Raw genomic sequence first — 17,295 nt, 5'->3', positions numbered from 1 at the left:
AACTGACCTGGGTTTTTCTAGCTCGATTTCAAATTCCTGTATGAGTGAAGTTGTATCACCCTTGTTTTTTTTCTGTTTACGGTGAAGTTTTCTGCTTTTCGTACTCAGGTACTCTTCCTGTAAATAAATATTTGAAACAATGGAGTTATATCAATTATTACATAAACACGCGGCATATTATTTATAACATAATAAAGTACATGGCATAGGAAAATTTCAAAATAGCCTAGTATTATAGAGTAAAGATAGAAAGATAGCAGATAGCATAAGAAGATATCCCATGGTTTGTAAAATTCATTCAAAGTTTGGAAGTTTTGTATCAAATTATGGTATTGTGTATCAAGTTGAGATGATACTGTATCATATTGTGGCGATACTGAATCATTCTGTGTCTATACTGTATCATATAGTGCTGATACTGTATCATTTATGGTGATATGCCATGGTAAAGGACCGTTATGTTGCAAATGTGAGTGTTAACTGAAGCCGATAGTCCTAGTAGTTGTTTTTGGTGAAGCTATGTGACGCTGGTAGTCTCTCATACTGTGCCCTTCTACACTCTTACACTCCCAACAACACACTAATAATAGACAGTGTATAGGGTGTTTATGTTGCAAATGTGAGTGTAACTGAAGCCGATAGTCCTAGTAGTTGTTTTTGGTGAAGCTATGTGACGCTGGTAGTCTCTCATACTGTGCCCTTCTTACACTCTTACACTCCCAACAACACACTAATAATAGACAGTGTATAGGGTGTCTATGTTGCAAATGTGAGTGTTAACTGAAGCCGATAGTCCTAGTAGTTGTTTTTGGTGAAGCTATGTGACGCTGGTAGTCTCTCATACTGTGCCCTTCTTACACTCTTACACTCCCAACAACACACTAATAATAGACAGTGTATAGGGTGTCTATGTTGTAAATGTGAGTGTTAACTGAAGCCGATAGTCCTAGTAGTTGTTTTTGGTGAAGCTATGTGACGCTGGTAGTCTCTCATACTGTGCCCTTCTTACACTCTTACACTCCCAACAACACACTAATAATAGACAGTGTATAGGGTGTCTATGTTGCAAATGTGAGTGTTAACTGAAGCCGATAGTCCTAGTAGTTGTTTTTGGTGAAGCTATGTGACGCTGGCAGTCTCTCATACTGTGCCCTTCTTACACTCTTACACTCCCAACAACACACTAATAATAGACAGTGTATAGGGCGTCTATGTTCCAAATGTGAATGTTAACTGAAGCCGATAGTCCTAGTAGTTGTTTTTGCTGAAGTTATGTGACGCTGGTAGTCTCTCATACTGTGCCCTTCTTACACTCTTAGGCTCAACTCACACTTAGGTGACTCAGGCGGAGAAGAGACTGGACTCTAGTGGAGAGCATGTGTTTCCAAATGGTGACACTCAGACCAGTCGATTCTAGTCTCCGCGACGTCACCATTTGAAAACACATGCTCTCCACTAGAGTCCAGTCTCTTCTCCACCTGAGTCGCCTAAGTGTGAGTTGAGCCTTACACTCCCAACAACACACTAATAATAGACAATAGTCGACAGTTATCGACTTGAGTTAACAAAAAATACAGTTTAACCCAACATGATACAGCATCAACACAATATGATACAGTATCATCTCAACTTGATACTACTTCTAGTACTATTCATTGACTCTAAGACCCTTAAGAGCCTTGGCCTCCTCCACAAGCCTTCTCCATGAATCTCTGTTCTGTGCTCGCTGTCTCCACCTTCTTACGCCCAGAGATTTAAGGTCTGCCTCCACGTCGGCCAACCATCTCTTGCGTGGTCGGTCCCCCTGGTAGCTGATACAGGGACATATACGTGCTGTGTACAGGTTGCCATCATCCGTTCCACATGGGCCAACCAACCAATTCTAGCTCTTCTAATTTCTGTAACTATGATAATCTGCCCATACAGATTACAGAGTTCATCAATTTTTCTGAGTCGCCACCTATCAGCATCTAGCACTGGCCCATAATTTTTTCTTAACATCTTCCTCTCCCATCGATACACTTGATACACAACACCATAATTTGATACAAAACAGGATAGAGCTATCTGCTTTGTGGAATGATAGACAAGGATAGCAACACCACTGTTGATCGAATCTGCCATTATAACGTGGACCTCACTTATTTACACAATTAGTGTTCGACAATATGATACAGTACCAACACAATATGATACAGTATCATCTCAACTTGATACACAACACCATAATTTGATACAAAACAGGACATAGCTATCTGCTTTGTGGGATGATAGACAAGGATATCAACACCAATGTTAATCAAATTCTGCCATTATAACGTGGACCTCACTATAGCATTTAGTGTTCGACATACGAAGTTGGCACGACTGCCCTGTCTTGAATAGTTCAACTAAACTTAGCTCTGTCAAAATTGTTAAAATTATTAGTTATTTATTATCCATAGGTGTTAAATTCAATCATATTATCAGTAACCAAACATACTTGTTCATATAAGTTCTTACCAGTGAAGTGTGTAGGCTGTGTAGTGTTTGTTTTGATGATTTAATAATAGCACTGTGGTAGGTTGACATATTGTTTTGTGGGTAAGAGCTTTGATTGTCTGTTCCTGTTAGTAAATAAACATCAGCTGTGTGTTTGTGTTATCGAAGCGAACAGAACAACTTGCTACCGGTACGGTTTCCGATTAACTAAACTATTTTCGGAACTAGCAAGTAGGCCTGAATCTTTATCTTGACTCTGACAGGATTATCACAGCCGACCAGCGTAAACAACAGTAGCCGCGTCCTTTGGTTTCCATGGCAACCCAACTCTTATCAGCTTGTCGAAACTAACTCAATACATTTTCCAAAAGGCGGGCGATTTTAAAAATACCACTTATGAATTCTACAACTTCTTTAACAACTTTTAATTGTTGAGTTTGGTGCGTTCTATGTGTGTGCTGTGTTAAAGGACATAATGACTGTCTTCTTCTGATGCTGACGACCACGTTTAAAATAAACTGTCGTTTCCTGTTCTCTTGTCATTCTCCTTTTCCTGTCATCCTTTTTCTTTTTCAGGAGCTTCCACATTTCTTCCCCGCCTTGTTCGCTCTCTAGGCACTACTATCTCCTCTTTTTCACTTTCCTACAATATATTCAGTCAGCTGGTTCGTCTAGTAGCGAAATCAGGTTCAATAACGAGAGGAAAATCCACTCTCAACGAATACGGTAATATTCCTAATTAGAAAAAATGACTTCTCAACTCGAGACATACAAAACAACAAAGGACAACCTGGCCTTGTACTATAAAGCTTACTGTTTTAGAAAGAGCCATACTCTGGTTTGCGGAGATATTTGCTGGCGATGCTGCTCAACTGGATGTCCTGCTTCGGTTACTACCTCATCAAAAATTGACTGTGTAAAAGGTTACACTGATAATCATAAGAAGCATCCACCACATCAAATTCCAAAAAATCTTTCGCGTACGCTAGTAAATGGTTCGATTCCCAGTATCAAGCAGCAATTAAAATCCACAAATAGGGCGTCACTAGACTCGTCTTTGGGGTCTTTTCGGAAACCAGTTTGTTTCAATTCTTGCTCCCAGACAGATGAAAACATCCTGAAGACCAAAGATGAATTAATTGGTAGAATAGAACAGCTGACTGAGAGTCAATCAGCCTTAGTGGATGAGATACAACGTCTTACCCTGGAGTTAGAGAACAGAAACTCGACAGAGTTTTCACTTAGAGGTACTATGGTTGATAAGAGTACAATCGCCAAGTTGCCTTCTGATTTTTGTGAAAATTGTCAGAGTATTAATATAAATAACAGAAAACTTAAAGAAGAAATTGATTCCTTGACCAAGACAGTTACATCCATGACGATATCTATGGTGACATTGGAAGTGGACAATAATACTTTAAGAAATGAGGTAGACACACATAAAAAAGAAGCTGATAAATGGAGGGCACATCATGACAGCTCATGTGCCATGTCTTATGAACTTACCGGTAGTCCTATAAAGTTGCACAATAGGTTTTCACTGTTGCCAGTAGACGAGTCATCAACAGCCCATAGAGTTACAGTCAACTCACACATTCACAAATCACCGACAACGTCGAAAAAACATAAAACTCGATATTCTAGGCATATTAAAACTACAAATTCAGCTAGAAGTTCGGAAAAAGTTGAATCTTGCAGTGTTGGAAATGGAGATGTAACAGATGTCTGCAATTTGGCACTGAATTTGAAAAGGCGGCCGATTTCGGGTGGCAAAATCAGACTATTTTCTGCTAGCCAAGGTAGAAGACTAAACGAGCTGTTATCAGAAAGGACTGAGGCTCAAATCACCAGTATACTGAAGCCGGGGGAATTATTTAAATCAGTTACTTCTGAGTGTGACAAAGAATGTGGATCTATGTCGGCGCGTGACATGAAGGTGCTGATGGGTGGCACAAATGACTGTTCGACGGGTTGCCATGAAAGCTACCTAGACACTCTTATAACGCAGCTTCAGAATTTGACACACACTCGTGTTTTCTCAGTGAATATACCATGCCGACACGATCTTCCATTGTCTTCACCTATCAATGCAACAATAATAAAAGTCAATGAAACGCTGAAGGTGCTCGCCAACCGCTTCACGAACGTCAAATTGTTCAATGTGCATGGACTGGGTAGACGCTTCTACACCCGTCATGGGTTGCATTTGAACTTGACTGGAAAGCGAGTCATTGCTGATAGGATTGTCCAGTGCTTTTCAACTGACCATGTTGCAGAACCTCATAACAACATAGACATTGATGGAATAACTTGTAATGACGCCACCTCAACAGACGAGCATCCACTTCCGCAGGTGTTATCAGCAGATTCAAACTCAAGTGAAAGTGACAAACAACAACTGAAGAACTCGATTGAAAGATGTGATGAAAATGAACTGATAACTGACACAGGTGATACTACTTTTTTAGATCTAAAGTAAATCTTAATTTAATGCATTGGAACATTCAGGGTATTACACAAAGCAACAAAGTAGATGAAATTAACCTTTTTTTTGACTCTTTAAACACCAGGCCCGATATTATCTGTCTCACGGAACATTGGGTGAAGGATAGTAATATGTTTCTATTGCATAGGTTCCATAACTTCAAACTTATTTCTAATTATTGTAGAACTGAGAGAATTAGAGGAGGTTCATGTATACTTGCAAGACATGATATGGACTGTGAATCAACCAAAGAGTTTGAAAAATTTAGTATAGAGCAATCTTTCGAGTGTTGTGGTGCTAAAATAACTGGAGATATGAGCATCATTATTATAAATATTTATAGATCACCTATCAACTCAAAAATATCATTGAATATCTTTTTTACACAGCTCAATAAGTTGTTAGAATTTTGTAGTAGAAAATTTCCAAAGTATAAACGAATTCTTTCTGGAGATTTTAATATAGACGTACTGAGAGATACAATATCCCGGTCTAGATTGGTTGATTTACTCAACTCATATAACTTGCACTTACATATCACCGACGCGACTAGACTTGCACCTGGCTCTCAAACGTGTATTGATAATATAGCTTCCGATTTTGCTCTGGACCAATGCAATGCATCAATTATTAACACAAATCTGTCGGACCATACAACACAGATAATAAATATTCCAAAAAAACTACTGGCACACGGTAAAGAAAATAAATCAACTAAGGAAAATAGAAAGAAAGTAACTAAAACAATCAGAGTATTTTCAGAAATGAATGTTAATAACTTCATCAAAATTTTATCAAGTGAAAACTGGGATTCCCTTTTTCATATGAGCAGAATGATCTCAGATTCAAATGTATTGTATAATAAATTCCACACAATGACAAATTTATACTTAGAGCAATCATTTCCGCGTAAAATTATAACAAGCCATAAATCACGCAACAATATTGATAAAGGCTGGATTACTTTAGGTATTCGTACATCGTGTGCCAGAGCTAGGGAATTACACTCTCAATCCAGATTACTTGACTGTCCTGAACTCAGAGCATATGTGAGACAGTACAAGAAAATTCTAAATAGGTGCATTAGACAGGCTAAAATATTACACAACAGTAACAGAATACGTCAGGCTGATAACAAAACAAAAATGGCTTGGAAAATAGTTAAACAAGAGACACATGAGGGAGGGAAAGAGTTGGAATTGTCGAGGGTATTCAGTGATGCTCCAATTGAATCTACATTAAATTCATTCAATCAATTTTTTTCAAACATTTGCGACACATTGAAGTTAAGTACAGACATGGAAACTGCTTTTGAGTACTGTAATAGACAACAAAAAACAAACAGCATTTTAGTTTCATTTGCTCAGGTGACGGAACATGAGATAATTACCCTAATAAAGAAAATGAAAGCATCCAGAGCACCTGGCTGGGATGATTTTCCTCCTTTCCTTTTAAAAAAATGTGCTATCCAAATGATTAAACCTTTAACTTTTCTAATTAATCAATCTTTTAAGCATGGTGTGTTCCCTGACATTTTAAAATACAGTAATGTGTTACCCTTTCTTAAAAAAGGAGATCCCAATGATCTGAGTAATTATAGACCAGTTGCAATACTGTCTGTGTTCTCAAAGATATATGAGATGGCGGTTGTGTCTAGGTTGACTGCTCATTTAGAGAATAATGGATTATTGGTTGAAGACCAGTTTGGATTTCGTAAAAAGAAGGACATTTCTGGAGCAATCTATGATTTTGTCAAATATATGTCACTTGCAATTGATCGGTCGCAGCATGCTGCTGGCATATTCTGCGATCTTTCAAAAGCTTTTGACTGTGTAAATCATGAAATCCTGCTGGAAAAATTGAGCTTTTATGGAATAGCAGGCACAGCTCTAAGTTGGCTCCGCTCCTATCTTTCCGACAGGAAGCAATGTGTGAGAGATCCATCTTCTGCAAAATGTTCTTCATTTACCAGGGTCCCAAATGGAGTACCACAAGGATCTGTCCTCGGACCTTTGCTCTTTTTGTTATACATTAATGATTTACCCAAGGCAACAACCAATTCAAAGTTAATTATGTATGCGGATGACACAACTTGTATAGCATCAAACGCTGATCAGATCACATTGGTAACTCAATTAAAGAATACACTTATAGAAATCAACGAGTGGTTTAAAGTGAATGGACTTTCCTTAAATTGCAGTAAAACACACCTTATACAATTTCGTTCCATACGCAATCAAACGAGGATAGACGAGACTCACCTTCCAACCATTAGAAATAGCTTAATACTCTCCTCCTCAACTAAATTCTTGGGACTTGTAATCGACCAGAATTTTTCCTGGAAGGAGCACATTAAGAGCTTAATGAAAAAATTGAATCAGGCCTATTTTGTAATTTCAACTCTTTCCAACTCACTCGACAGAAACACATTATTGACTGTCTATTATGCATATGTTTACTCCCACTTGAGCTACGGCACAATATTTTGGGGTAACTCTGTAGACAGCCGAAGAATCTTCATCATGCAGAAAAAGATATTGAGAGTTATCTGTAGACTGAGATCAAGGGACTCATGTAAAGCATTTTTCAAAGACCTTAACATACTCACACTTCCTTCCATTTACATTTACCAGCTAGTAGTTTTTGTTAAAGTAAATATCAATAAGTTCCAATTTTGTACAGATAATCATAAATATAATACTCGAAATAGAAATATTATTGCATTTCCAATCCATAGAAATGTAGCTTTTGAAAAAACTCCATTTTATTCAGGAATGAGACTCTATAATAGGCTGCCAACAGACATTCGAAACATTGAATCAGTCATTTTATTCAAACAGGCAGTCAAAAAAATGTTATTAGAGAGAAGCCTATACGCAATCTCAGAATTTTATTCACAAGAAAATTGATTTTCTTTATATATATATGATATATATCATTATCATCCTTAAAGATACTTGACACTTGATACCTGAATAAATATTTTATTATTTTGATTGTATGTATTATAGTATTAGGATTAGGATTAGTACTGACAAGTTACCTGTCAAATGGGATTATTCCCAAAATTGATGTAATGTAATGATTATTAATAAATATAATTAATTAATGAACAGAATCGGCATCGCTATTCTTCTATCTTTATCCACTGCCATTATAATGTGGACCTCACTATAGTGTTCGATATACCGACAATATGATACTGTATCAACACAATATGATACAGTATCACCACACATGATACACTATCATCTCAACTTGATACACAACACCATAATTAGATACAAAACAAGATAGAGCTATCTGCTTAGTGGGATGATAGACAAGGATATCAACACCAATGTTAATCAAATTCTGCCATTATAACGTGGACCTCTTACTCACCACAGTGTACTTCTTCTCGAGATAGGCTGCCCATCCAACCAGATACTGACCAATGCTGATAATAACAAACAAAATGGCGGTCATCTCAGCCAGTCCCATTTTCCTCACACGTCTGTAATAGTAGACAGCTTGTCGCCAGTCTGGCAAACCATTCACTAACACGTTGTCATAGCAACGCCGCTTGTTGGGGTCCTTCAGGATGTCGTACATGGCTACCAACTGTCAAAAAAACAGAAAACGAAACTGTTAGGTGCAGGAATTCGGCTTTATAATTCATTGCCAACACGCTCTTACAGGTGTTCAGAATTAAGGTGAGGGAGGAGTTGTTGCAAGTTTGTCCTTATTCCAGTGAGGAATTATTTTTTCCTACAGTTACGTTAAAAAATGGCCATTGCTGCACTGATTACAGAACGCAAAGAATCACTTTTCCGCTCTAGTGCGGGAAAAATTTTTCTGCACTCCAGATTTGCAACATGGCAACGCAAAATACTTAGTAGGTTATATGGAGCAACAGTGCAGCAAAATCAAAATGAAGTTGGTAACAGTGACTGCTGTGGCTGCTATAGTGAGCAGAGGTGCAACCAAGCACAACGCGCTAATTATTAGTATTAGATATTATAACCAAGGACAACATTTTTATTCAATTTGACAATAAATTAATGTTTTTATCAATAATAAAATTACACAGAAAAACATTTGATGCATTTCAGGCAATTTTACCCATAATTACCCACTTTTCATATTCAATGGTAACTGTAGGAAAAACTTAATGTGAAATACGTGCGCAAAGTTCCTCTGCTGCACTCAACAAACCATTCCGCCCTCGCCTACGGCTCGGGCGTAAACGTTTCTTTCGGTGCAGCAAACTGTCACTTTGCGCACTAGTTGCACAAATAACTATTGCATTATAGAATGCAAAGATTGACGACTTAGATTATAATATTGACAAATCCTTATACCCCTTTCATAGGTGGTCAGTGGGATGAAAAAAAATGAAATGAAATGAAAAATGAAAAATGTTAGGGCCAGTTGCACGTCCGTCTGTTAAATATGGACATTAACGTCGATTAACAAATCAGCGTTAGTTTTACGGATTCATTTCTGTTCCACCAAGATCGGTTAGTTTTTAATCCCGATTAAGTTCACCGGTTAACTAACCACGATTTTAACGGTTTCACAATCCGACAACACTGTAATTTACCTGACAAAATAATTAAGGTTATGTTATTGAAGCGGTGCATTTGAAACTGAAAAAATATTAACAAACGAGATCATGGTCCAATATTTGTCCAATATTTATTATCCAATATATTTCTGTTCCACCGAGATCGGTTAGTTTTTAATCCCGATTAAGTTTAACGGTTAACTAACCACGATTTTAACGGTTTCCCAATCCGACAACACTGTAATTTAACTGACACAAAATAATTAAGGTTATGTTATTGGAGCGGTGAATTTGAAACTGAAAAAATATTAACAAACGAGATCATGGTCCAATATTATTAGACAAAGAAAAATGAGTTTGATTTCAATTCTAATAGAGAGAATATTTAATTTACATAATAGAAAACTGATAATGATAGGTATGTTTTAAGGTAAAAATGAGGTTATGTTATTGAAGCGGTGAATTTGACCATTCAATACAGAGGCATGCGCCATAAAAATGCTCTGTCCACTGTCTGTCGCCAGTGTCAAGTGCTATGCTGCTGCTAACAGACGACAACACATCGAAAACTAACCTCAAAAATCAAAATCTAATTTTGAATGCTAATATCAGCTAAATACACTTCTCTATTTTATTAATGAATGAAACTCATTCATATATTTAGCCCATACTTTGATTTTTTTAGTTTTTTACCAAAAACTAATTGGAAGACAGCTATCAGTAGGTACCTAACCGGCGTTAGTTGGATTTAATTCCACGTGAATGGCCTGTTGAAAATCTTTTACGTCGATTAGTTTAACCAGCGTTATTTTTCGATTTTAACCTTTGTGCGTCCAAATTTTCTTCGTTTCAACTAATCACGGTTAAAATAGTGCCAACTAATCAGAATTAAAAATTGTTTACGCCGGTTAGTTTAATCGGCGTTATCGCTTGAAATTTCTGTTTTTTTACTTTCCTTGCCCTATTACCATAGGTAAGGAAAATATTGCTTTCCGAAAAAAATTAAGTTACCCCAATTTCTAAATTTCTATACGTTTCAAGGTCCCCTGAGTCCAAAAAAGTGGTTTTTGGGTATTGGTCTGTATGTGTGTGTGTGTGTGTGTGTGTGTGTGTGTGTGTGTGTGTGTGTGTGTGTGTGTGTGTGTGTGTGTGTGTATGAGTGTATGTGCGTCTCTGTACACAATATCTCATCTCCCAATTAACAGAATGACTTGAAATTTGGAACTTAAGGTCCTTACGATATAAGTATCCGACACGAACAATTTCGATCTGATGCAATTCAAAATGGTGAAAATGTTGTCAAAAACAGGGTTTTTTGCAATTTTCTCGAAAACGGCTCCAACGATTTTGATCAAATTCATACCTAAAATAGTCATCGATAAGCTCTATCAACTGCCACAAGTCCCGTATCTTTAAAAATTTCATGAGCTCCGCCCTATCAATGCAGATAGATTCCCAATTATCAGGCTTCAGATACAATTGAAACGAAAAAAATCAAGTGGAGAAGATTGAGCATGAAAATCTCTACAATTAATGTTCAGTAACATTTTCACCTAAAATTGAAAAAAAGCTTTAAATTCGAGAAAATGTGATTATTCAATTGCAAATTATTGTTGATTCTATTAAATCATTCACTATGAAAAGATAGCAGACCTCATGTGTGTCTCCAGTGTTATTGCCCAGTCACCAGCTGGCTCAAATCTTTGAATAGTAGACTTGTGATGCGCGGGAACACTAGCGTCAGGTGATCAATTTTCATAACGGCAAGGAAAGTTGTGTGAGTGCGCCACACCAGATTTTTACCTTTGTGCAACCAAATTTTCTTCGTTTCTACTAATCACGGTTAAAATGGTGCCAACTAATCAAAATTAGAAATTGTTACGCCGGTTAGTTTAATTGGCGTTATCGCTTGAAATTTCTGTTTTTTGAAAGCAAAATGCATCGGTTAGCACTAATCTCGATTAAAGTAGAGCATTCAATCGTGATTAAACGTTAATTGACGTACGAAAAACTGGGGGGTTCATCAATCATTGATACCAACGGTAGATAGTAAAAATAGAACAGTCTGAGAGACCATTCATTAGCATCACCTCCTATTGGTCTTTGAGGTTAATACGTTAGGTACTTTTCTACCAACTGTACAAAAACATAAATCAAAACTGATTGATTGATTGAGTACTTATGTAGATTACAATATATACTGGCTTATACACTTATATACAATAGCTTACAATACAGCAAAATTATAGATGAATTTACATAATATAGACTGAGAAAATAATTATTGAACTGTATATGATATGAAAAAGTAATTTGTAATATAATAACTATAGATAATTATATTGTAATGCATCTACATAAATTGGCGGAGCTTTGGACATATCAATGTCCATTCTTCGGAAAGAATATTAAAAATATCCTCCCCACTAACTCTCTACCAAACTTAAAAACTGTTGAGGGTACGGGAGGGCATGAGTTTGTCAACTGATGAATGTCAGGGCATCTGACATGACGCAAAGACTGCTTTTCAGGCAGCCGGGACAGACGACCCAACGGGAGTGTCCCGAGATAAATATCTTCTCCGGGCCGGGATTTGAACCCGGTTCTCTTCTGAATATTATAAAGCCAGCACCTAATTCATCAGTTACCAGTTACTAGCAGGTAACCCGTGCTTCACAAAGGTCTAATTAAGAACTTGACAAACTGGACCTACTGAGATTTTGAAGTATTGAAAATAGGCCTATAACCATCCTCGGTTAATCAAGAATCTATATGCACAATTTCAAGTTAATGAGTTGAGTAGTTGAGACGTGATGATGCGTCATTCGTGAATTTCCTATCCCCTACCTGTATAAGCCAATTCTTTCCTTCATTATCTTATAAATTTGATACGAACAACTCACTACCGTATCATATCCCCCACCAAACTTGAAACAAACAACACACTTCCGTATCAAATACCCCACCAAACTTGATACAAACAACTCAATTTCTCATTAATTTTGATACAAACTCGTTTTCCGTATCGATACACGAATGACTTATGAATGACGAATGACTTATGAATGACGAATGACTTATGAATGACGAATGACTTATTCCGTATGATACACTAATGAATTTCCTATCACTTGCGTGTAATATAATGATATTACAGATGAATGAATAACTGAAAAATAATTCTTACCTGTCTGAATTGCACCTCGGCGTCTGGAGCGTCGTTTTTGTCAGGATGTAGAACCAGTGACAAACGTCTGAACGCTTTTTTAATAGCAGATGCATCAGCATTCTAAAAAAGAATCAATCAATCAATCATTTATTTCTTTCCAAAACATACACGAAAAAGTCAAAAAACTAAAAACTAACTTAAAGCTAAAGAGAAATTAGTGACTGTATAAAATTCATTTTTTTACAGTAAACTCGTTTATACTGTAGCATGCTAAATCCATCAAATATGCTCTCAGCAATTCCTTAAATTTTGATCTATCAGGTTCATGTCTTATGCAACCTGGGAAACAACCAATAAATTTTATTCCCATGTACGTTGGACTTTGTTTATATTTTTCCTTATTGTGTTTCATTATGAAAAATACAAATGAAATGAAATGGAGCAACATCTTTACAAACAATGGAGAAATATATGCAATTGCAGAATAATATAAAAAAACACTTCATAATGAAGCAGAAGGAATTGAGACGTATTAAAAGGTATGAAGATCATGATATTTCTTCATAGCATACAAACGATTGGGTGTCATTCGTATGTACGATATCTCAAATAAGCAAGATTCAGCTGATCGCGAGGATTTTAGAAATTTCAGATTGTCTGGTTTGTCCCAGATTATTTGTCTCTGTTATCAGCCTGCAACGTGAACGCATTGCTGTGGAAATGTACAAACTGAACGGCACAACGTCCCAATTCTTTCAGTTTGTCTCGAATAGACACTCGCAGATCTGAAATCTCGAAGCCCTGAAGCACTCCCAAACAATTAGCATAGAGAACAATAGCGTAAGTAGATATCTCATGGTATAGGGAGTGTATGTCGTAACTTTTACTGTTATCTCAAGTCAATAGTCCACGTAGTTCTTTCCTGTGAAGCTTTATGACGCTGGTAGTCTCTCATATTGTGCCGTTCATACACTCTCGCCCGGTCAAAACAGTAAAAATCGACAATAATCGACAGTAATCTGCTTGAGATAACAGTAAAAGTTACGACATAAACTCCCTATACCATGGGATATCTACTTACGCTATTATTTCTCTATGCAATTAGGCAACAAACCGGAGCTAGAAAAAGATAGAGGTATCTGCTTTCTTTAATGACAGACAAGGATAGAGCGATCTGCTTTGTTTAATGATAGACAAGGATAGCAAATAGCAAACTAAGTTTGCCTCAACCAACTAACCGTCTTCCTTGCAGCGTTAATTGAATGGGAAGTATTTGTGATATTAATAAGGGATACTGACATTTTGATGTGAATAAATTAACTTGAAAGTCTACCTGAGGAATATCCAGCAAAGTGTAGAAGTTCTGATTGATTTCTTCCACCGCATCAAAAACCTCCATCTCGTCTGTGGCAAATCCAAAAACTGACGTAATTCCAAAGATAAACACAAGTATTAGAAAGGGAAGACTGAAGGAAGAACCAGATAACGACGCCATATTGGAATCTGCGAACAAAAGAAGAAAGAATCTGTAAAAAAATAAAGTCATAGAAAAACGGAACATATTGAAATAGCCCAGTATTATACAGTAAAGATAGCATATTTATTTATTTATTCACATTGTGTACAAATAATACCTAACATGAGGAAAGGCGGCACAACAGGCTCATGCCCAAAACTGTCCCATTTCCAATTTATACTATACTGTCCAAATCAAAATGTTGGTTATGTCACTTTCACTTTTCAAAATAAAATTTACGCACTTCAATACTCAGATAGACGAGTAAATTTTGAATCAAATAGGTACTATTAGAGTCTAAAATAAAAAATCTAGAACAGTATCTTAGTAATTATTCAAAAAGTCTAAATTTTGAATGAAACTATAAATTTTTGAGCTAAAAACTTGACACTTTACAGAAAATTACCATATCCCATGGTTTGTAAAATTCATTCAAAGTTTGGAAGTTTTGTATCAAATTATGGTGTTGTGTATCAAGTTCAGATGATACTGTATCATATTGTGTTGATACTGTACATCATTTATGGTGATACGCCATGGTATAGGGCATTTATGTGGCAAATGTGATTGTTAACTGAAGCCGATGGTCCTATAGTGAGATCTACGTTATAATGACAGTGGATAAAGATAGAACAATAGCGATGCCGATTCTCTGTATTAATTAATCATATTTCTACACTGTCAAAAACATAATTAACACCGTTGTGGACCTAGAAAAGGATAGTACCACCGGCTTTGTCGAATGATAGACAAGGATAGCAAAACCAAAGTTGATCAAATACTGTCATTATAAGGTAGACCTCACTATAGTAGGTAGTTGTTTTTGGTAAAGCTATGTGACGCTGGTAGTCTCTCATACTGTGCCCGTCTTACACTCTTACACTCCCAACAACACACTAATAATAGACAGTGTATAGGGTGTCTATGTTGCAAATGTGAGTGTTAACTGAAACCGATAGTCCTAGTAGTTGTTCTTGGTAAAGCTATGTGACGCTGGTAGTCTCTCATACTGTGCCCTTCTTACACTCTTACACTCCCAACAACACACTAATAATAGACAGTGTATGGGGTGTCTATGTTGCAAATGTGAGTGTTAACTGAAGCCGATAGTCCTAGTAGTTGTTTTTGGTGAAGCTATGTGACGCTGGTAGTCTCTCATACTGTGCCCGTCTTACACTCTTACACTCCCAACAACACACTAATAATAGACAGTGTATAGGGTGTCTATGTTGCAAATGTGAGTGTTAACTGAAACCGATAGTCCTAGTAGTTGTTCTTGGTAAAGCTATGTGACGCTGGTAGTCTCTCATACTGTGCCCTTCTTACACTCTTACACTCCCAACAACACACTAATAATAGACAGTGTATGGGGTGTCTATGTTGCAAATGTGAGTGTTAACTGAAGCCGATAGTCCTAGTAGTTGTTTTTGGTTAAGCTATGTGACGCTGGTAGTCTCTCATACTGTGCCCTTCTTACACTCTTACACTCCCAACAACACACTAATAATAGACAGTGTATAGGGTGTCTATGTTGCAAATGTGAGTGTTAACTGAAACCGATAGTCCTAGTAGTTGTTCTTGGTAAAGCTATGTGACGCTGGTAGTCTCTCATACTGTGCCCTTCTTACACTCTTACACTCCCAACAACACACTAATAATAGACAGTGTATAGGGTGTCTATGTTGCAAATGTGAGTGTTAACTGAAACCGATAGTCCTAGTAGTTGTTTTTGGTGAAGCTATGTGACGCTGGTAGTCTCTCATACTGTGCCCTTCTTACACTCTTACACTCCTAACAACACACTAATAATAGACAGTGTATAGGGTGTCTATGTTGCAAATGTGAGTGTTAACTGAAGCCGATAGTCCTAGTAGTTGTTTTTGGTGAAGCTATGTGACGCTGGTAGTCTCTCATACTGTGCCCTTTTTACACTCTTACACCAAAAGACAATACTTTTTACAATAACATTCAACCCATATTATGGGTGAAATACTAAAGGATATTGAATGGATTATTCATTTTAATATTGTTATACGAGATGAATTGCAGCAGATTTATTGACTTGTGTAAAGAAATAAATATTATATAAAAATTGAGGTAATATCAAGTGTTGATGTAGGCCTATTGCACCTTGATAACACAATTCGTATAGCTTTTATTGGTGGGGAGTCCCTGACGGAAGTTCCACCTCGTCTAAATATATTATTTAAGCCGTCAACTGGCTTTACGACTGCCATACTTTAGCCAGGACCGACAATATAACGTGCCCATCTTATAAAATGGGCGTGACCTGTTCAAAAACTTTAGGTGATAACCGGGGTTTGAACCGATGATCTCTATGCTGCTAAGCAAGCACTCTACTCACTAGACCACGGATCACTACAAAACAGCTACACCTTAAAAACATATTGTACCTAAACAATCTTAACTTCAAGACATTGTTTTCAATCATTAAAACCAAACTAAGACAATATGTTGAAAGATTTGATGAAGATTATCTACTATCGATATCTTGACAAGAAAACTACTAGTAACTTCAAATAATACTACAAATATGGTCCAACATATGTTATATAGTTGAGTGAAAAATTGAATTTTGAATAATATATTCCCTGAAAATTTTACAGATACATTCAAATTGGAAAAACGGTATCATTCTTACATATTTTATCAAGAATATATAAGAAAATGAAGTGTAATACTTACCAGAAAGCAGTATAATATGGGTCTGTAATCAAACCAAAATAGGTTATGTTTCCGTGTTAGAAACCGGAAGATGCTTTTGGCAAGTTTTTCTGTAGTGTTTTGATTGTTCAATATCTGCAAATCTACGTATTGAGCTAAATGGATAAGCTAGATTGACATTTTTTAAGCCAGAAATTACATTTTAAATTTAATAAACACACTTGACGTTCGTCGGTGTGTCATGTCAACGCACAGAAATCTCAAAGGAAAGGATCAAAGGAAGCCATTAATGTCAAACAGCTGTTTAGTGAAATCAATCAAAACATATTTTTGGTCTGGTGACACTTGGAATATTCTAATGAAATTCTAAGAATAACTATGGATAGATAATACTCATTTCTTGATCAATT

General features: G+C 36.6%; 1 protein-coding gene across 1 annotated transcript in view; it reads right to left on the bottom strand.

The window, feature by feature from the left end:
• The window catches only part of LOC111051895 (dnaJ homolog subfamily C member 1), a 28,206-nt gene extending 11,041 nt beyond the window's left edge, over positions 1–17,165 (bottom strand). The window contains exons 1-5 of the mRNA XM_039440489.1: positions 16,907–17,165; positions 14,018–14,187; positions 12,703–12,804; positions 8,351–8,569; positions 8–117 (exon numbers count right to left, since the gene is read on the bottom strand). Of these exons, the coding sequence (XP_039296423.1) occupies positions 8–117; positions 8,351–8,569; positions 12,703–12,804; positions 14,018–14,179 (593 nt within the window). The 5' untranslated portion in view covers positions 14,180–14,187; positions 16,907–17,165. The remainder of the gene's footprint in view (positions 1–7; positions 118–8,350; positions 8,570–12,702; positions 12,805–14,017; positions 14,188–16,906) is intronic.
• Between the last annotated feature and the right edge of the window lie 130 nt (positions 17,166–17,295).

This window comes from Nilaparvata lugens, chromosome 14 (assembly GCF_014356525.2).
Source record: "Nilaparvata lugens isolate BPH chromosome 14, ASM1435652v1, whole genome shotgun sequence".
NCBI lineage: Eukaryota > Metazoa > Arthropoda > Insecta > Hemiptera > Delphacidae > Nilaparvata > Nilaparvata lugens.
The sequence above is the reverse complement of the archived record's forward strand: the minus strand, read 5'-3'. Positions and strand labels throughout refer to the sequence as shown.